A 21,311-nucleotide genomic window follows, 5' to 3' on the forward strand; every position below is an offset into this window, starting at 1 on the left:
AACTGGAAGGTCACCAGTTCAAGTCCCGGCAAGACCAAGTGCTACCGAGGTGTCCCTGAGCAAGGCACCGTTCCCCACACTGCTCCCCGGGCGCCGTTCAAAATGGCAGCACACTGCTCCTAACACTAGGATGGGTCAAATGCAGAGAAACAATTTCCCCACGAGGATTAATAAAAGTCCATCTTATCTTAAAACAATGAATCCAATATCACGGATTCTGATGACGATGACCTAATCTTTTATTTTAAGACAAATGTACGCTAGAGGGGGACGGACCAAAATGTGTTTAAGCTTCTTCTTCTTGCCCCTGTTGAACCTGACGGAGACTATTTGAGAATTCATTTTATTTTTTGTACCTTGAACGTTTTTGTTTTGCCTTTCTTTGTTATAATTATTATTATACTTTTTTTTAAAAACATTATTATAATTGTTGTATGTTTTGTTTCCGACTTGTTCCATAAATAGACTAATATTTAATGTCTAGCAAATTTGTGAATCCTTTTGTGGAAATGCTGTATTCAGCGCGGTCTGAGCTGCATATCTGACACCAGAGGAGGCGTCTGTTTACTCACATCTATTCATCCTCTCTGCAGAAGCTGCCGGAGTATCTTGTTTCAGGATAACAAAAAGGATCTGTTAAGAGTTAAGAGCCATCATTGCTCTTAACACCTGAATCAATGTGACTCTGTACACATATATCATTACTATTATTATTATTATAAATACCTACTATTATTATTTATTACATTACAGATTTTATTTGTATACTCCTGGAAATAATTACTGCACTTTATTCCTAAGTATGTATGCTGCATGTATTTGTTGTCTTATGTTGTGATGTTTTTGTTTTGATGGCACCCTTGAAAGGGAGAAGCATTTATTATTATCTCATTGTACATGTATAATGACATTAAACGATTCTATTCTATTCTATCTCACCGCAGGCAGCCGGTGACGTTGTGGAAAGCGTCGGCGTCAGCCAGCAGCTCGTCTTTTGGGTTTTCTCCTTCAAAAATGCCGGAGCTTGGAACCAGAACGGAGTGAGTGAGGACGGAGAGGGACGCTCCTCTGGAGAGACGCTCCTTCAGGAGGTCGTGAGAGGAGAGATTCCACAAGAGCCCTGGGAGGGAGATGACAATACACTTTATTATAGGCAAAGACATTTGTTGAAATATCTAAGTTTAAAGGGGCACTATCATGTTTTATGGTGTTTCCCCTTTCCTGCAGTGTGTTATATGGATTTGTGTGCATGTCAATGGTCTGTAAAGGCTAGTTTATCTCCCACACAACCCCTCCCCCCCCTGCCTGAAACGCCTCCATTGGACTCCTTTATTTACCTCTGTAACACAATGACATCACTATGTAACACACATTACTCAAATGGTAAGTCCTTAATGACTCGGCTGAGACTCACTTGACAGAAGTTCAGTAACACTTACTCAGAAGAGAGGACACAACAGGAGAGTTTTTAAAATGTAAATTAGGTTAACATGTATAATATGTTGAGCAATCTTTTTCCAATATTGACACCACTTACAGTCCATTTTTATGGCATTATAACTGTTGATGCTACACAAAATACATTTCTCACCAGTGCAGCAATGACTGTGCTGTTTCCAATGAGTTTTATATAGCAGTGGCCAACAATGGGTGAGATGTGAAGAAGTAAAAGAAGCCACTAACAGTAAAGAAAGTAAGTTCAGGTGTGAGCAGCAATCCCATATCAACCACTGACCTGTCAGCTGCTGCCTGGTCTCCAGATCCCGGCTGCTCTTCAGCGTCTGCAGGACGGAGTTCAGCCCGTTGCTCTCCTTCACCTCCATCTTGTTCTCGCTGCTCTGGTAGACGACGTTTCGCAGCGCTCCTGCGGCGAGGCGCTGCACCTCCTCGTGGTCGTGGTTCAGCAGCTGCTGGAGCTTTCCTATCCCACGCAGATAGTACACCTGGAAACAAAATGGATTACTGATTTAAAGATAATTCGGGACAGAGAGGCGCACGGCGTGAGATATATCAACAACATAGAAGAGCTTAAATCTCTTCTAAAGCCATAGACATTCAAAGAGTCTCGGGGAGGTCTTTGAGTGTGATTTTTTATGTCTAGGCTTGGAGTACTGTTCATTTTTTAGAGCTAGTTTTATTGAGTCTTAGACCAGGGTCAAATTGCCTATTTAGTTGTTTTCCTTTATACTACCTCGTCCTGTTTTTTTTAAAGGGGACCTCATGCAAAATGCACTTTGTGGTGTCTTTTATACATAAATATGTGTCCCCCTGTGTCGGGGAACTCACGCAGCGTCAGAAAATAAAACCCTCTCTCTTTTCCTCCGTACCCAAATCTTTTAAAAACAGGGGTACAACGAGCGGATACAGATTTGCTGCCGATCTGACGTCAAATCGGCAGCGGACCCGCAGAAAATTGCTATCAGAAACCAATGCCTGACGTGTTTTGGACGTAATCTCGTCTTTATTTACATTAGCAAGCCTCGCTAACACTCAGAGCTAACCTGTACTGGAGAGCACATGTGATAAAAAGCAGGAAATAAAAAAAGGAACTCACCTTATAATTTGAGCTCCATACTGTTTCAGAAATAATCTTTGATGTGGTTTAAACAGGATGGTGTTTTATCACAGCAGAATTTAACTTTATCTCCGGTAGAATTCTGATCAGGCATTAGCTCCGCCTCCTCTTTTTTTTTTTTAAGCTAAGGACCCAAAATCCGTGTTTCTCTAACAGGGCTGCAAAAGAGGGGTTTGAGCAGTATGAGGCATGGCTACAATGGAGGATCTGTTTGGTATTTTAAGAAAAACACTTCACAGACATGTTTTGTATAGGTATGGCCCTACAATATATTGTTCCAATATAGCATGATAGTTGTTGTGCAATAACAAAAAGACTGTCAGCTTTAGTTTCATCTCATTCGAAGAAAAAGACAACCAATGAGAAACGTTACATCCCTTTAGGTTCCTCAAAACAAGGAACAGTATTTGATGCAAACACTCGGTAAGACATTGGTTCATGTAAACAACCAACAGAAGCACAGAGGCTAAATAACGCAATTACTACCACTGAAAAAAAACCTTTCAACTACGAACAAATCAGAGTGTTTTTATATCTCTCATGTGATCATCTAAGATGGGTTTCACACGTTTATCTTTCAGCGTATTCTATTTTGAATCACTGTAATGATCCCACACCATGCATATGATCAAACATACCATCTTCCTGGCCTCAGCGCTCTTGAAACATTGGTTCTGGATGTATCCGGCTGCACTGATCAGCGTCTCCTCGTTATCCTCCTGACTCAGCAGGTTCACGGCCCGCTCCAACGTCATCTCTGGAGGCCTCTCTGACTTCCTGTGTGAGGAAGCACAATGCAAGCACATGTTAAGATGTGGGCTTCACTACACACATGTTAGGCTGGAGGTTCAACCTGCTATAACTGACGTTTTCCTTCCTAAATTCTCCCACACCACTCCGCTCCTCCGCTCCCTTCACTGGCTTCCGGTAACTGCTAGAATCCACTTCAAGACACTGGTACTTGCTTACCATGCTGCGAATGGATCTGGCCCTTCCTACATCCAGGACATGGTTAAACCGTACACCCCAGCGCGTGCACTACGCTCTGCATCAGCCAAACGACTCGTTGCGCCCTCGCTGCGAGGGGGACCCAAGTTCCCATCGGCCAAAACACGTGGGTTTGCTGTCCTGGCTCCAAGATGGTGGAATGAGCTCCCCATTGACATCAGGACGGCAGATAGCTTGCACATCTTCCGGCGCAAACTGAAAACTCATCTCTTTCGACTCCACTTCGAGCGTTAGAACTATTAACGAAGCACTTTTATACTAATAAAGGGCTGGCTTACCTAAAGCCAGTTGAGTAGCACTTGAAATGTTTGGCTCTATGAAACCTGATGTACTTATATGATTCTGTTTTCTTCAAGGTTGTATCTTCCTGGTCGAATGTACTTATTGTAAGTCGCTTTGGATAAAAGCGTCAGCTAAATGCAATGTAATGTAATGTAATGTTTTACTTTTACTTCTTACATTTTGAACCCAAATACCTGTACTTTCTACTTCTTACATGTTGAACCCAAATACCTGTACTTTCTACTTCTTACATGTTGAACCCAAATACCTGTACTTTCTACTTCTTACATGTTGAACCCAAATACCTGTACTTTCTACTTCTTACATGTTGAACCCAAATACCTGTACTTTCTACTTCTTACATGTTAAACACAAATACCTGTACTTTCTACTTCTTACATGTTGAACCCAAATACCTGTACTTTCTACTTCTTACATGTTGAACACAAATACCTGTACTTTCTACTTCTTACATGTTGAACTCAAATACCTGTACTTTCTACTTCTTACATGTTGAACTCAAATACCTGTACTTTCTACTTCTTACATGTTGAACCCAAATACCTGTACTTTCTACTTCTCTCATTTTCCAAACGGCTGGTTCCTTTAGTCTGAATGTGTGTTTGGTGCGTGATCATTATTCTTTAGAGTCATTGCGTGCCTATTGATTTGAACACGATCCGTGTATCCATCATTTCCTGGTCTTCTCTAAAGAAGAGGGACCAATGAAAACGTTGTCATGTTGCCGTTGTTCAGCATGGAAACATTCATTAGCTAACAATGACATTATTGTTCTATTAATATAAAGGGAGGTCAGGTACTCTTTAAAACAGCTGCTAGTTATGGGTACTTTTTACTGAAGTGCATTTCAAAGCCCTCTTTACTTTTACTTGAGTAAAGAAGTTTAGTCAGTACTTCTACCTTTACCAGAGTATTTTTAAACCCGAGTATCTGTACTTCTACTTGAGTAAAGAGTATTTTTGCCATCTCTGATAGTGTCCTGCAATAAGACAAGTGAACTCATGTGGTCTTACACTGTCCTGACGGTCTGTGCGTGTTTCTGCTGAAAGGGCAGATCCACCTCCATCTGTCTCCCCATGTCCACGCTGGTGAGGGAGGCGGGGTATGAGTTCAGTCTGCGGAGCCCCAGCCCGTCCCTCCTGACCCGAGCCAGCCAGGACAGCCCCCCGTCCGGAGGCTGGGTTCCCACGGTGTGCTGGTCCTGTCTGACGGGGTTTTGGCTCCATCCATATTCTCCATCCTCCCATATACCCTGCTGAAACACAGGCTGTGGCCCCTCCTGTCTGATGGATCTGTGCTGGAACGTTCCCTGATTAGAAGAAGCCGTGATTGGACGAGTCACACGAAGAGGTGCTTCTGAGAAGGCGTATCGGCGGAAGGATTCGGACCCGTGAGAGAAGCCCATCCCTGCCCTGTGGGAGGGATTTGGCCCCGGGTGGGTGTAGGTCCCGTAACGGAGGGTGCTGGAGTTGAAGCGAGGTAACTCTAGGCTGGGCGGGGGGGAAACTTCCATCCTCCTGGAGGGTCTCCGCACATTGTGGCTCGATAGGGAGCGGTAAGTGGGACCCCATCCGTTTACCTGTGAGGGAAACACAAGGTGAACTTTAAAGGTCTCCTATTATACTGTTTTTCATCAATATATTACAGGTCTCAGATATATACAAAACCTGTCTCTGATTGGCTGAAACACCAAACAGATCATTGCAGCATTACCCATAATCCCCTCTGTTTCAGCCCCGTTTCAAAGGTGCTGATTCTCTGTCTGTTACTTTAGATCAGGGGTCTCCAACCTTTCTTCCTCTGAGAGCTACTTTGAAAAAATGAAAGTGCAAGAGCTACTTGCATCACATCGCTTACATTTATTCACATAGCACTTATCAGTTGAATTAAGCTACTTTTGTACACGTGTGAAATTGCAATACCCAAAAAAAATGTTAACTTCACATCAAAGTCCAAGAACACGACAATTTCTCACTTCTTAGTATGGCCCACATAGTAAATACATCACCTTAATCACCACCTTACAAGCATCTTATGGCACATGTGTAAAATAAGTGCATACACTCTTTTTCACAGTCAGTGAGACGAATGGCGCTGCATGGAGTCCACCATAGAGGGGTCTGCTGGACTCACTTAGGTTCACTCTAATAGAATCACTTAAATGTTCATCAGTCGGTCTTGTTCTGTATTTAGATTTCATGACATTCATGTCAGAAAAAGCTGCTTCACAAAGTAGAACCAAATAAAGCAGACATGTTCAGTGCTGCTTGGTGAATGTTCTTAGAGTTTTCTGGGTCTACAAGGCTCCAGAAATGTTGTGAGTTTAGCCGAGACTTAAGCTGAACATGATTTTGGAGATTTATAACCTCCATCTCCATCTCCCCAGGATTGACACTGGACAGTTCAGCCATCTTCTTCTTCGTCTTGACGTGAAATTATGAACCATAATAAATCAAGTGTGTAGGGCTAGCCTCCCTGTATATCTGTGTGTGAAATTGTTCCATCCTCAAAAACAAAAAAACAATACTTCTGCAGTCTAGCTGCAGCTTCTAGCAACGGTGTGTGAAATTGTTCCATCCTCAAAAACAAAAAAACAATACTTCTGCAGTCTAGCTGCAGCTTCTAGCAACGGTCTTCTGTTAAAAAAAAGGACACTGAATGTCCTGAATGAGGCCTCACACACATGACTTGAGTCTGGTCTGAACACAGCAGACAACAGGAGTACAACAACAGCATATAACAACAAAAATAGTGCATGTGGTTGCACACTTATTCTCTGTTTTACTGTTACATAAATCCCATGAATGTATCTATGAGATTAAGTTAGCTTCATCATATCCCAATCAGTGATTAAGTGAATAATAACGTTTCTATCGGGTCACTATCAGCCTGTCACTCATTATTTTCAGGAGGGGGCGGGGTTTGGAGGAACAGAGGAGACGGTGATCGCGGAAGCTTTCCTCCTGCCTTCACAAACTTTACACACACTTATTTATCAACTGAAAATAGCAAGAGGACATTCATACTCTGCAATCCAAGACTTAATTAAATCCACCAAAAACCTGACATGGTGCTAACGCGAGTATTTTTTTAAACATAATGTGTGTCTGTCTGAGCCGCAGCGACACGGACTGATTCAGGTGCATTTATTATCGTCGGATTTTTTCTACACAGTCAGTGAACCCGCGAGCTACTGAAAAGCTCCCCGCGAGCTGTTTCCTTGGTTGCTGATTGGCTAATGGTTACACAAGCCAAAAAATCGTCATGACATCATAAAGTGGCCAAAATCTGATCAGCTCATTTTCAGACAGGTTTTTATAGAAATGGATCAGGACAAAAAGAGAGAATATTTTTTCCTGAAACTTTCAGAGTCTCTTTCAACAGAGGGGACACATGTTGATGTAGAAGAGACATGGAGACGAGGGGACACATGTTGATGTGACGACATTACCGACATGTCGGTGACGACATTACCTATTGAGGCAGCAACCACTGTAAGTTATATTCTTGTTTAATTAGACTTCTCTGTTTCATTTATTCGACTCTGTATAAATTGTTATTGTAGCGTAAACGGCTAAATCGCGTTTGAGAGATTTTAAATCTCAGATCTGCTCAGGCGAAACCTGCTTTACAGGTCTCAGCACTCAAGCCTGCATTAATATAGGCACGGCTAGTCTATTGTCGCCCATCAGCTGTAGATAGTTAACTAATTAGAGGGCCGTGGCCCTACAGCTGTGAGAACTGAGCAATCAGGCGTCCATTTCGGGTAGCTCTTTCCTGGAGCGTCAGCTTCAGCGTCAGACAGCCGAAGACTGACAAAGACATTGGAGTCCTGCGGGAGTAAGACTGACAAAGACATTGGAGTCCTGCGGGAGTCACGAGGGAGGCAAAGAGGAGGCAAATCCTACTCTGATCGAGCTGGTGTCTTATTTCTCTTTTCTTTAGTTTTCTGGCCCCTCATGCTATAATCATGTGTATTTTCTCTATTCCTGTTCATGTGTCTTCTCGCAATTATCACTGGCCCCGTGTATCTCCTAATCGATATAACCGGCCTGCTCTCGTCTATCCCACGTGCTCCACTGAGATCCAACATCTAGTTTCTGGTGGCCTGTGGAATTGCCAGTCAGCTGTTCCTAAGGCTGACTTCATCTCTGGCTACACCTCCCTGCAGTCTCTGGATTTCCTTGCTCTCACTGAGACCTGGATTACTCCATCCAACACATCCACCCCAGCAGCTCTCTCCACTGCATATTCCTTCTCCCATACACCCAGACCCACTGGCAGAGGAGGTGGCACTGGTCTCCTGCTCTCTCCCAAATGGAGCTTTTCCCTCTTCAAGCTACCTAACTTCACTCCTTCCACCTTTGAATTCCATGCCGTAACAGTAACCCATCCTATACAGTTAACCATTGTTGTTCTCTACCGTCCACCAGGCGCCTTGGGGGACTTCTTGGAGGAATTAGATAATCTCCTCTCACTCATCCCTGAAACTGGCCCTCCCGCTGTACTTCTCGGAGACTTCAACCTCCAGACGGGGAAGATAGACGAACTAACATCTCTGTTAACCGCCTTTGCTTTCTCACTGTCTCCGTCCCCACCGACTCATAAAGCTGGCAATGTCCTTGATCTCATATTCTCAAGGAACTGCGCTACTTCTAACCTCTCTGTAAACCCGCTCCACACATCCGATCACTTCTTCATTTCATTCTCTCTATCCCTTTCCAAACATAACAAACTAATCTCTTCTCATCCTGCACTTGTCCGCCGTAACCTTCGTTCCCTCTCCCCCTCTACCTTTGCCTCGTCGGTGCTCTCAGCCCTCCCTTCCTCTGATTCGTTCCATCTCCTGCCTCCAAACTCTGCTGCAGAAACTCTCCTCTCTACTCTCTCATCCACTCTGGACTCGCTCTGTCCTCTCACATCTCGGCAGGCTCGTCAGTCCCCTCCTGCTCCCTGGCTAAATGATGCACTGCGTGCTAATATAACCGTCCTTAGGGCAGCAGAGCGGAAATGGTCGAAATCCAAACACCGTGACGACCTCCTAACCTATCAGGCTCTCCTCTCCTCTTTCTCCGCTTCGATCTCTCAGGCAAAAAGCACTTTCTTTCAAGATAAGATCCAATCTTCCTATTCCAATCCTAAAAAAACTATTTTCCATCTTCTCCACCCTCTTGGACCCTCCAAAAGCTCCTCCCCCCTCCTCCTTCTGTCAAGCGACTTTGTTACCCACTTTGAAAAAAGGTTGATGATATTCGCTCTTCTTTTTCTGACTCACCTCTACTCACCGCTGGGTCACCAGACCCTCCTTCCACCAACACACTGACCTCCTTTTCCCCCTCTCTCTCCAAGTGAGGTTCTTACCCTCATTACCTCTGCCCGCCCTACCACCTGTCCTCTGGACCCTATCCCTTCAAACCTCCTTCAGACTATCGCTCCTGATATTCTACCGTTTCTCACCCATTTCATCAACACTTCTCTAACTTCTGGTCACTTTCCAAACAGTCTCAAGGAGGCAAGAGTAAACCCTCTCCTAAAGAAACCCACTCTCAACCCGTCTGATGTTATAAACTACAGGCCTGTCTCTCTCCTCCCGTTCCTGTCTAAATCACTTGAACGCGCTGTCTTTAAACAACTCTCCTGTTATCTCCATGCAGAACAACCTTCTGGATCCGCACCAGTCTGGTTTCAAGGCAGGTCACTCCACAGAAACTGCTCTCATTGCTGTCACGGAGGAACTGCACACTGCCAAAACTGCATCCCTCTCCTCTGTCATCATCCTATTGGACCTGTCTGCTGCATTCGACACGGTGAATCATCAGATCCTCCTTCGCACTCTCCAAAAACTTGGAGTTTCAGGCTCTGCACTTTCCCTCCTCACCTCATATCTGAAAGACCGTACCTACAGGGTGACTTGGAGAGGGTCTGAGTCCGACCCTTGTCAATTAACTACGGGGGTCCCTCAGGGCTCTGTTCTTGGTCCCCTCCTCTTCTCCCTGTACACAAACTCGCTCGGATCAGTCATTAGCCCGCATGGTTTTTCTTACCACTGCTACGCTGATGACAACCAATTAATTCTGTCCTTTCACCGCTCAGAGACCCAGGTCGTTGCACGCATCTCTGCTTGTCTAGCTGACATCTCTCAGTGGATGTCTGCTCACCACCTCAAGCTCAACCTTGACAAGACTGAGCTGCTCTTCCTCCCGGGAAAAGATTGTCCCACTCTTGACCTAACAATCAACATCGGCACCTCAGTTAGTTTCCCCGACTCAGACTGCAAGGAATCTGGGTGTGACCCTAGATAACAACCTGTCCTTCACTGCAAACATTCGCTGCTACAACCCGTTGCTGCAGATACACGCTTTACAACATCAGGAAGATACGTCCCCAGCTGACTCAGAAAGCGACTCAGGTTATGGTCCAGGCTCTCGTCATCTCACGCCTAGACTACTGCAACTCCCTCCTGGCTGGTCTACCTGCATGTGCCATCCGACCTCTGCAGCTCATCCAGAATGCAGCGGCTCGTCTGGTCTTCAACCTTCCTAAATTCTCCCACACCACTCCGCTCCTCCGCTCCGCTTCACTGGCTTCCGGTAACTGCTAGAATCCACTTCAAGACACTGGTACTTGCTTACCATGCTGCGAATGGATCTGGCCCTTCCTACATCCAGGACATGGTTAAACCGTACACCCCAGCGCGTGCACTACACTCTGCATCAGCCAAACGACTCGTTGCGCCCTCGCTGCGAGGGGGACCCAAGTTCCCATCGGCGAAAACACGTGGGTTTGCTGTCCTGGCTCCAAGATGGTGGAAATGAGCTCCCCATTGACATCAGGACGGCAGATAGCTTGCACATCTTCCGGTGCAGACTGAAAACTCATCTCTTTCGACTCCACTTCGAGCGTTAGAACTATTAACGAAGCACTTTTATACTAATAAAGGACTGGCTTACCTAAAGCCAGTTGAGTAGCACTTGAAATGTTTGGCTCTATGAAACCTGATGTACTTATATGATTCTGTTTTCTTCAAGGTTGTGTCTTCCTGGTCGAATGTACTTATTGTAAGTCGCTTTGGATAAAAGCGTCAGCTAAATGCAATGTAATGTAATGTAATGTAATTTAATGTAGAAGAGACATGAAGAAGAGGGGACACATGTTGATGTAGAAGAGACATGAAGAAGAGGGGACACGTGTTGATGTAGAAGAGACATGAAGAAGAGGGGACACATGTTGATGTAGAAGAGACATGAAGAAGAGGGGACACATGTTGATGTAGAAGAGACATAAAGAAGAGGGGACACATGTTGATGTAGAAGAGACATGAAGAAGAGGGGACACATGTTGATGTAGAAGAGACATGAAGAAGAGGGGACACATGTTGATGTAGAAGAGACATGAAGAAGAGGGACACATGTTGATGTAGAAGAGACATGAAGAAGAGGGGACACATGTTGATGTAGAAGAGACATGAAGAAGAGGGGACACATGTTGATGTAGAAGAGACATGAAGAAGAAGGGGACACATGTTGATGTAGAAGAGACATGAAGAAGAGGGGACACATGTTGATGTAGAAGGACATGAAAGGGAAGAAGAGGGGACACATGTTGATGTAGAAGAGACATGAAGAAGAGGGGACACATTGTTGATGTTAGAAGAGACATGAAGAAAGAGGGACACATGTTGATGTAGAAGAGACATGAAGAAGAGGGGACACATGTTGATGTAGAAGAGACATGAAGAAGAGGGGACACATGTTGATGTAGAAGAGACCTGAAGAAGAGGGGACACATGTTGATGTAGAAGAGACATGAAGAAGAGGGGACACATGTTGATGTAGAAGAGACATGAAGAAGAGGGGACACATGTTGATGTAGAAGAGACATGAAGAAGAGGGGACACATGTTGATGTAGAAGAGACATGAAGAAGAGGGGACACATGTTGATGTAGAAGAGACATGAAGAAGTGGATTTTGCATAATAGGTGACCTTTAACATGTGTATGGGATTACAGTACAAAAGTCCACATAATTGTTTAATAATTAACTTATCAAAAGGTCTTTAAGATTCCTTGTTTAGTTATCTAAAATATATGCGGGTTATCAAAGTCCATGGAGGCCCATAAGAGCTAACTCACAAAGACCGATAGATTATATGGAGTTTATAAAAAAATATAATGCTTAACCTTAACTTCCAATCAATTGTTAAAAAATGCTTTTATTGTCTTAATCAGTTATTGAAATACATGTCAACGCACTTCATTAAATGGCTTAGGACAAAAATACCCTCTTATTTCACAATTTATCAGATTGCAAAATAAATAAAATCATTTTTTCCCATCACTTTAGGAGTCCATAACCTTTAAACCCAACACTGTTAAAAAGTCACACATGATGTATGATGTCGTGCTAAATGTGAAAACACACACACTGATTCTTTGGATAAGCATGGAGGCAAAGCAGCAGCAGATTGTTTGCCTACATTTAAATAACGCTGTACAATATGTCCATGAGGATCTTTCTTAATGGACAAAACTTCTCTGTCATGGAAATAGTTACTTCATCATCAGAGATGTCTTACCTTCATGTTTGATAAAGATCCATCTGCAGCATCGAAACCCTTTGTAGCATTTTTGTGTAAATGGACACTTCCTGAAACGAGTTGAAGAGGTTTTGTTAGTATACTGTTTCACACTGTAGTTACCTAAAGGCATGGCAACACTCCAACACTTCCTCAGGTGACTGATACTGAAGTACACACTCATAGAGCTGCGAGTGTACGAATGCAAATCAAATGTTGTGCTCATTTGCTGCTTTCAAATCCGTGTTGTACGATACCAGTCACCTCTGTGGAAACATTGGTATAACGGCCCTTTGTTGTATGTCTTGTAATAATGGACCAAGAGTCTCTTAAATAAAGATGATAAATGGACTGTACTTATATAGCGCTTTATCCAGTCTTTAAGACCCGCTTTACATACGACATGTCATTCACCCATTCATTTCACACCCATTCATACAGAGCAGTGTACCTTACTCTAAGACCTAACATTCACACACCGTTGGCCATCGGGAGCAACTCAGGGTTAAGTATCTTGCCCAAGGATACATCGACATGTTGACTGCATGGGCTGGGATCGAACCAACAACCTTCTGGTTGAAAGACGACCACACTCCCTCGCAGCCACAGTCGCCCCAGCATGATAATGATGATGATGATGATGAATAGGACGCAGAGGGAGAGAGAAGTGAGATACACCAAACCAAACACATCAGGAAATCCTATCTGTGTCGGTTGTGCTTTTTTTCTATATAGTTGACATAAATACTTATTATCTACCTCAAGGCCAAAGAAATCCATTATTTCTTAAAATGATCTTCTAAATTAGAGTCAGAACCAACACAACAAATAAGTGCAACACCCACAAATATATATATATGTTATGCACAGCACAAACGATATTTAATCAATCAATAGAAAGTATATCGGCACCTGCTTTGTCCTCTAAGTATGTTGTGTGCCTGCTGCTTTTAATTCATTTAATAATTACAGTTTTTGAAGAAATAAACTTTGGTCCGGGGAAATGATGATACATCTTTCACTATTTATTGTCTTTATTTGTCGTTTTATATTTTCCTGTCATTATATATATATTTCACTCTTTAGTAGTTTGAGATGTTTATCGTTTATCTGTTTATTTCGCACTGTTTTTCATTTTCACATTGTTTGCATGCCGCTGTGACGCAAAAATGTCCTAGATTTTGATCAATAAGGTAGTTTCTTAAAGGTCCCATGACATGCTTTTCTGGTTAGTACCCGTCCCCTTGTGTGTTATGAAGGTTTTTCTGCATGTAAACGGTCTGCAGAGTCACAAACCCTCAAAGTACACCATGTAGCGAGTAAAACTATAATACAGAAAAGACCTGTCTGTGCTGCCCCAGAACGCCTCGTTGGAGATTTTCTTCCTGAGTACAGTGACGTGCCCATACCCAAATCCGCGGAGCTGTTAGGTTAAGACTTCCTCACACACACACACACACTCGATCTTTTCTCAGCTGCAGCTCCGCCGATTTCTCCTCCCTGAGACGGGGGGGACGCGGCGAGGCTGTGAGTCGGTGTGAGCACACACACAAACTCCCAGCCAGGCTGCGGGTGTGTGTGTGTGTTCGGACTGGGTTTCGCAGTGTCTCGCTGTCTCGCAGACGGCCACTGGGCTCATAGGGAGAGGGCGGGGGGCAGGAGCTCCAACAAGCCGTTTAGGACAGAGAGTGAATACACTTTACAGAGATGCTGTATGAGAAACCAATGAGAGTTTGGAACATTGCACAATATAAATCTATTCTAGTCGACCTCAACAATGGAATTATGATCAGTAGAAATGGCCATGACATGGGACCTTTAATCTTATCTATTTATTACAAAACAATACACCAGAAAATAAGCGTAAGATATCACCCTCAATAGAATCATTTATGACTTTTGTCCCAACATGATGAGTCATCCTGTGTCAACACATACGACACACCTAGTTCTGGCAGAGTGATGTGTGTATGTAAGGAAATCTAAGCTGTCCTGAACAAATTGTTTTTACGTTTTCAATGATGACAAACACAGATGTTTTTTTAGCATACAAATACATAATAAAAGGGCATAGGCAGGGGCGCCGCCAGGGATTTTGGGCCCCATGAAAATATATCACATTGGGCCCCACCACCAGGCCCAGGCCACGCAAACCAAGCACAATTGCTGTAACCACACCTCCAGAACCCAATCGACTCATTTATGCTTTAAATAACTCTACCTGTACAGGCTTGCATCTATCTTGTAGTCCAATACTAACTGCACAATATTTACTGACACTGAGCGGTGAAAATATAACAGTGTGCAGACTGCAACATTCTGCTGCAGTAGAATCCACTATTTGATATAACACTAACATTCCTGACAATAGACCTCAATAGTCATCTTTTATGGTGTACATGCCTTTTTAATAACATTTTTGAATGGAACATTCATAAATCAAAATAAGTATAACTTAAATATACATGACCTCTTAAATTAAAATAAAGTGAACATTAACACCAATATTATCATTTATAACATATAACATAAGCAGCAGATTTTCTAATTAAATATACATACCAACTACAAAATAAGCGGGTATTAAAGTGTAAATGGACAACAAAACGGAAATGAAAATGAAAAGGCCTGATGGTGGTGCTAAATTAGAGCAAAACTCTCTTGTCTTTCTCTCCTTTCTTTTCTTTTTTGAAAGCCTGACTTTGTTAGTCGTTGAGACATCATACACACGTAAGTACTCGCATCCCTGCCTCACATGCTCTCACTCTGCTAGAAAATGCCCACACAGCATTTGGAGACAGGACCAAACCATTACATGTAAATAGAGGGGGGTGTTCGATGCTTTGGTTAATTAACTTTTCGAACAAAAAAAGTTAAATGAATAGTAAGTTTAGTGAGTACATTATCAATAATGTTATATTAATGTTAATTATTGATGATTGATGAAAGGTTACTTAAACATTTGTTCTTAATGTTCTATCATTTTTGGGGCCCCTGTCAGTCACGGGCCCTCATAATCGTCCTAACTTTTCACCCCCTTACGGCGCCCCTGGGTATAGGCGACATGTCCATCTCCCTTCCAGCGAATTAATGAAACTGCAGGAACCTGTTGAACAGGCGGGACTGAGAGCATGCATACCACAGGAAGGCCTGTATTGATAGTAAATGATAGCAGACCTTCACACAGACCACGTCCTCTGATAGAGACGGACAGGTGTAGTGTTTGGTAGTCAGGGAGACAAGATAATTAGAGATAAGATAACAATGTATGTTTTATTTTGTTGTTTTTATTAGCTTTTTCACTGTGGTCAGCCTGTATGTTGCATGGTTGTATTCACTTTTTAAATGTAATTTATTTTTAGGGTTACTTTACAAGATCTGTCAAAAGACTATATTTTTTTATTATTTTTAATTATTACATTTATTTATTTTTAGAAATTAAGTGTTTTTTTTCTAAATTCAAGTAATGTTTTATGAATCTATAATAACTTAAAGGTCACCTATCATGCTATTTGTAGGCAATAGCATAGGTCTCAGATATATACAAATATATAAAACATGTCTATGAAGTGTTTTGCTCAAAACACCAAACAGATCAGCCATTCTAGCCATGCCTCATATCCCTCTATTTCACTTCCTGTTTCAAAAGTGCTGATTTTATGTATAAAGCTTTAAAAAAAATAAGAATTGATCAAAAAAAAAAGGAGGGGTCTGAGCTCACGCGGGACCCGGCAGCTACCGTCTAAACTAAATGCTGCCGTGATGAAACGCCATATCATGGATTATCAAGGATTGTTCTCTGAAACAGTCTGGAGCTCAAAGGCTTTCTCTCTTGCCGGTTATACCACAAGGTGAGTTCCTTTTTACTTCCTGCTTCTTCACACACATGCTCTCCAGTACAGGTTAGCTCTGAGTGTTAGCGATGCAAATGTAAACACCGACCATATTACGTCCAAAACAGTCGGGCATTGTTTCTGATAGCAACGTTTCTGATAGGGCCGTGGGTCCACATTTCAGATATTACGTCATATCGGACGCAAATCTGGATCAGCTCCGTTGTAGCCCCATTTTTAGAGATTTGGGTACGGAGGAAAAGAGAGAGGGTTTTATTCTCTGACGCTGCGTGAGTTCCCCGACACATCGGGGACACATGTTTATGTATAAAAGACATCAAAAAGTGCATTTTGCATGATAGGTCCCCTTTAACTAAAGTAAAAGGAGATTAAATAAGTAAAATATTGTTTTGCAACTTAAAGGTCCCATGTCATCCCCTGAGACGGGGGGGACGCGGCGAGGCTGTGAGTCGGTGTGAGCACACACACAAACTCCCAGCCAGGCTGCGGGTGTGTGTGTGTGTGTGTTCGGACTGGGTTTCGCAGTGTCTCGCAGACGGCCACTGGGCTCATAGGGAGAGGGCGGGGGGCAGGAGCTCCAACAAGCCGTTTAGGACAGAGAGTGAATACACATACTATACAGAGATGCTGTTTGAGAAACCAATGTGAGTTTGGAACATTGAACAATGTAAATCTATTCTAGTCGACCTCAACAATGGAATTATGATCAGTAGAAATGGCCATGACATGGGACCTTTAAGCATTTTTCTTTTATATTGAATTTTGAAATACAGTACATAGTTACACCTGTCCTGATTTTATTTGCTTAAATAAAATAAATCAAAGAGTTTTAGAGAAGCTAAGTGAGTGCAAGCAGACACTACTTTATTATAAGAGCCTACACGCCAAACTTATAGTTGTCTGATACAGTTATTTCCAAACTAAAGGGTAAAATGAATTATAATCTTAAAAATGACCCTTCTCAGTGTACCAAATCTATGAATCAGAATCGAGTTTATTGACAGGTACGTTTACACATAAGGAATTTGCTTTAGTGGATGATAGTGCAAACATAAACAACATAAGAAAATAATTGGTACGACGTCAAAAATATAAGGATTATAAAAAGAAAATGTAAAAAAGAACGCACACTACATTTAAATATACAAAAGAACCGTAAAAAAAAGTGTGTGAACATATCAGAGAGCCTTTGTGTGATAGCTAGTGTAAATAGGGCCTCCATTCATTCACAGGGATTCAGATAAGTTACCATTTGACACAGGTGTACAGCAATAAGTAACAGTAGTTACAAAAACAAAAACAAGTGCAGCATGTAGAAGTAGTGTGATAGCAAGGTGTACCAAACCTATGAAACTGGAGTGTGTGAACATACGTTTTGTTTTACTGCACATCAGGCACGTGCACACATAGACATCAAAGTGGGCTTGAGCCCCTGCCCTTTTTCTTCCTCCAGAGAAAGCGCCCTTTTTATGGGGTGCTTTTTTTCATTTTTTTTTTTCATCCATCCATCTTCTCCCGCTTATCCGTGGTCGGCTCGCGGGGGTAGCAGTTCCAGCAGAGAGCCCCAAACTTTCTTTTCCCTGGCGACATCAACCAGCTCTGACTGGGGGATCCCAAGGCGCTCCCAGGCCAGCGAATAGATATAATCCCTCCACCTGGTCCTAGGTCTACCCCTTGGTCTCCTCCCAGCTGGACGTGCCTGGAACACCTCCCTAGGGAGGCGCCCAGGTGGCATCCTAACTAGGTGCCCGAACCACCTCAACTGGCTCCTTTCGACGCGAAGGAGGAGCGGTTCAACTCCGAGTCCCTCCCGGATGACCGAACTTCTCACCTTATCCCTAAGGGCAGACGCCAGCCACCCTGCGGAGAAAACCCATCTCGACCGCTTGTATCCGCAATCTCGTTCTTTCGGTCATGACCCATCCTTCATGACCATAGGTGAGGGTAGGAACGAAAATGGCCCGGTAGACAGAGAGCTTTGCCTTCTGGCTCAGCTCTCATTTCGTCACAACGGTGCGGTAAAGCGACTGCAGTACCGCTCCCACTGCTCCGATTCTCCGGCCCATCTCACGCTCCATTGTTCCCTCACTCAATAAAAGAATATATATCTACTGCTGTGTTGAGAGCTTCATATGAAGTGAATACTTAAAACGAAAGTTAATTATAAATCATATATGATCAATTATATTCTTGTATGAACCCATAATGAGAATGCTTCATATTTTAGGTTTTTCTATATTTACAGCATAAACAAAACAAAGTGGTTTGTTTAGGTTGAGTGTGTAAGGTCTATGATTTATGGGTGTCACTGATAAGGAAGAGGGCAGTTTCTTCCCCTTTTTTCTCACAGCAGATCACAGGGAGGGGGGCTCCTGCCTTAAAGGAGAAACACATTGAGGCCTCAAAAAGATGGTTATGTCATAGCTGAGAATAATATTTTCCAAGTCCTACAGGGGTCATGTCCTTTTTACACAAACATGGGAAGGTGTGTCTTAGGCCATAGCCAATAGAAGATGTTTGTTGGGGATAGAGGAGGTGTTTTTGGGGGTTTCGATCCGGTTTTTTGAGCATAAAGAGACTGGTTTTTTGAGAGAGCGCGAGAGAGAGGGGGGGAAATCCCTGGTATACTCTCTTCCGGTAGGCTCTGTCCTTCAGAGCTGGGTAAAATGGTTCTCGGTAAGGTTATCCTGGAAGGCGTTAATAGGACGTACGGGAATCTTAGACCCAATAGCTTTATTTAGATCTATCCTGGAAGGCGTTATTAGGACGTACGGGAATCTTAGAACTAAAAGCTTTATTTAGATCTATCCTGGAAGGCGTTAATAGGACGTACGGGAATCTTAGACCGAATAGCTTTATTTAGATCTATCATGGAAGGCGTTAATAGGACGTACGGGAATCTTAGACCTAATAAGCTTTATTTAGATCTATCCTGGAAGGCGTTAATAGGACGTACGGGAATCTTATAACTAATGGCTTTATTTAGATCTTGGATAGATGAGAAATATGAATTAAGGTTTTAGATAAAAATATAACCCCAGCATAGATATGTTGCATATGATTATAATGTGTTAAAAGGTAAAAACCCTGTATTAGTTTGGACCTATTTTTCTTCAAATAAACTGATCTCACCTGTTGGATTGGGATAATTTAAAAGAAAATCTGCACTCTCCTCTCCTGCTTCAAAGGTAAGACTGCACCCTGCCACACTCACACTTAGGTAGGAACACACTCCATTTACTGATATCAAAATCCTTCGGGATCCCTTAAACAGATTAAAAAAGAGTTGTCTGAATAGAAACAGCAGTTAATTGAACCTGGTTCTTCGGGGGGTTAATAGAGGTGAGATCTTGCTGACGTTGGTGGATCTGAGCCAAGCAGTAAACTTACATAGACTCAATAACTTCGGTCAGGTCAATTAGTAGGTCAGAGTAATTTACCGGAATAAATTATCAGGACCTCGCCGACTCTAAACAGCTGTTTGCGCACAGTTTCCCTTTCCAAAAATATATTGATTGAATACAAAATAAAAATATCAGGTCGGGAGATTAGACTGTGAAGTTCCGATGCTCTCTACCCTCCCTCCACAGCGGTGCGAACAGTCATCGGCAGTCACTTCAGACAGACAGGTAGCAGCACCTCCCACCTTTCAGTCCCATGTTATGCCGGCTTTTCTTGGCTTGTTTGAAGGCGAGTGGTGATGAACAAATCACTAAGCTGCTAGTGCCTCGAGTTTACAGCCAAAAGACAAAAATAAATATAGTTAGGCTAACTAAGGTAGGCTACTAGCTAATGGATAAGTTAGCTCAAGGTTTAGCTAAGGCAACTTATCATGGGCATACAGGCTAATGTACTGTACTTAAGGGGAGACACAGGTGAATGCAGTAAAATGTGTATATCTAATAACGTCATCACAATTGCCACATTGATATGCAAATTAGGCGTTAACTAGGCCTAATTAAAATGCGCATGCAGTTACCAAGGCATTGCAGCTGAAAAGGTTAACAAAAACAAAAAACATAGCACCCCAGATAGTTACTTACGTCAAGTCAGTATTTTCCCTGAAATATTGTGTTTAAATATGCAGATTAGCTTTATATCTATAAATGAATTCAGACAGGGTAGTAAAACGAACACCATTTATATGTGTTTTTTGGAGGTTTTCTTTCCATTAGAGTGAAAGAAAACATGAAAGCAAAATAGACCAAAATAACAAAATTACTAAATAAGACCATTGTCTCTGTGTTAATGATTATTTTGTAAAATGATGTTGAGTATTAAAGAATTGCGTGAGTGTGAGGGTATTAAAATAAATTGGTCAGAGACGTGCAACTATATTTAACTTTTTGGTTACATTTTTTATAAATGATTATGGGAAGTGCCCTTTTTCTCACTTGAGCTCCTGCCCCCCCAAAATGTCTGTGCACGTCCCTGCTGCACATATTTTATTCCATTCTGTTTCAATGTAAATGTTACTATAGTGTTCTTAAAATAGTTCTCTATCTGTGTTTTTTTAATTCTTGTTTTACATATGTATGCACCAGACACCAAGTCAAATTCCTCCTACTTGTCAACTGGTAACAAACCCGTTTCTGATTCTGATATCTGATATCTGATATCTGAGAGCCTTTGTGTGATAGCTCGTGTAAATAGGGCCTCCATTCATTCACAGTGTTCAGGTACATTACCATTTGACACAGTCTTCCTCGTCTTCCGGGCCAGAGTGAGCTGGACTTGCTGCTGGACTCGCAGCTGGGACTCAGATCCTGACCCGGGACCGGGCAGAGCCAGGCTGCTGTCCCCCAGAGCCAGACCGTCCTGAGCGGGTAGAGCAGACTTAAAGAACACCTCGTCCATCGTGAGCTGATCCAAACCAGTCTAGTTTACCTCGGACGCTTCATTTGACTCGACAGGTAGAAACTCGATGAAGTCCTGCTTTGTTATTCCTCTGGATGATATGACGCTTGGGGCGGGGCTAGGTGAGGGGCGGGGCTTA

At 42.7% G+C, this 21,311-nt stretch overlaps 1 protein-coding gene across 1 annotated transcript in view; it reads right to left on the reverse strand.

Annotated features, from left to right (window-relative positions):
- pkp2 (plakophilin 2) overlaps positions 1 to 21,255 on the reverse strand; it is a 30,207-nt gene extending 8,952 nt beyond the window's left edge. The window contains 6 exon segments of the mRNA XM_034200649.1: positions 940 to 1,120; positions 1,736 to 1,943; positions 3,214 to 3,352; positions 4,900 to 5,465; positions 12,462 to 12,532; positions 21,004 to 21,255. Of these exon segments, the coding sequence (XP_034056540.1) occupies positions 940 to 1,120; positions 1,736 to 1,943; positions 3,214 to 3,352; positions 4,900 to 5,465; positions 12,462 to 12,532; positions 21,004 to 21,172 (1,334 nt within the window). The 5' untranslated portion in view covers positions 21,173 to 21,255.
- Between the last annotated feature and the right edge of the window lie 56 nt (positions 21,256 to 21,311).

Source organism: Gymnodraco acuticeps, unplaced genomic scaffold (genome assembly GCF_902827175.1).
Source record: "Gymnodraco acuticeps unplaced genomic scaffold, fGymAcu1.1, whole genome shotgun sequence".
NCBI classification, from domain to species: domain Eukaryota; kingdom Metazoa; phylum Chordata; class Actinopteri; order Perciformes; family Bathydraconidae; genus Gymnodraco; species Gymnodraco acuticeps.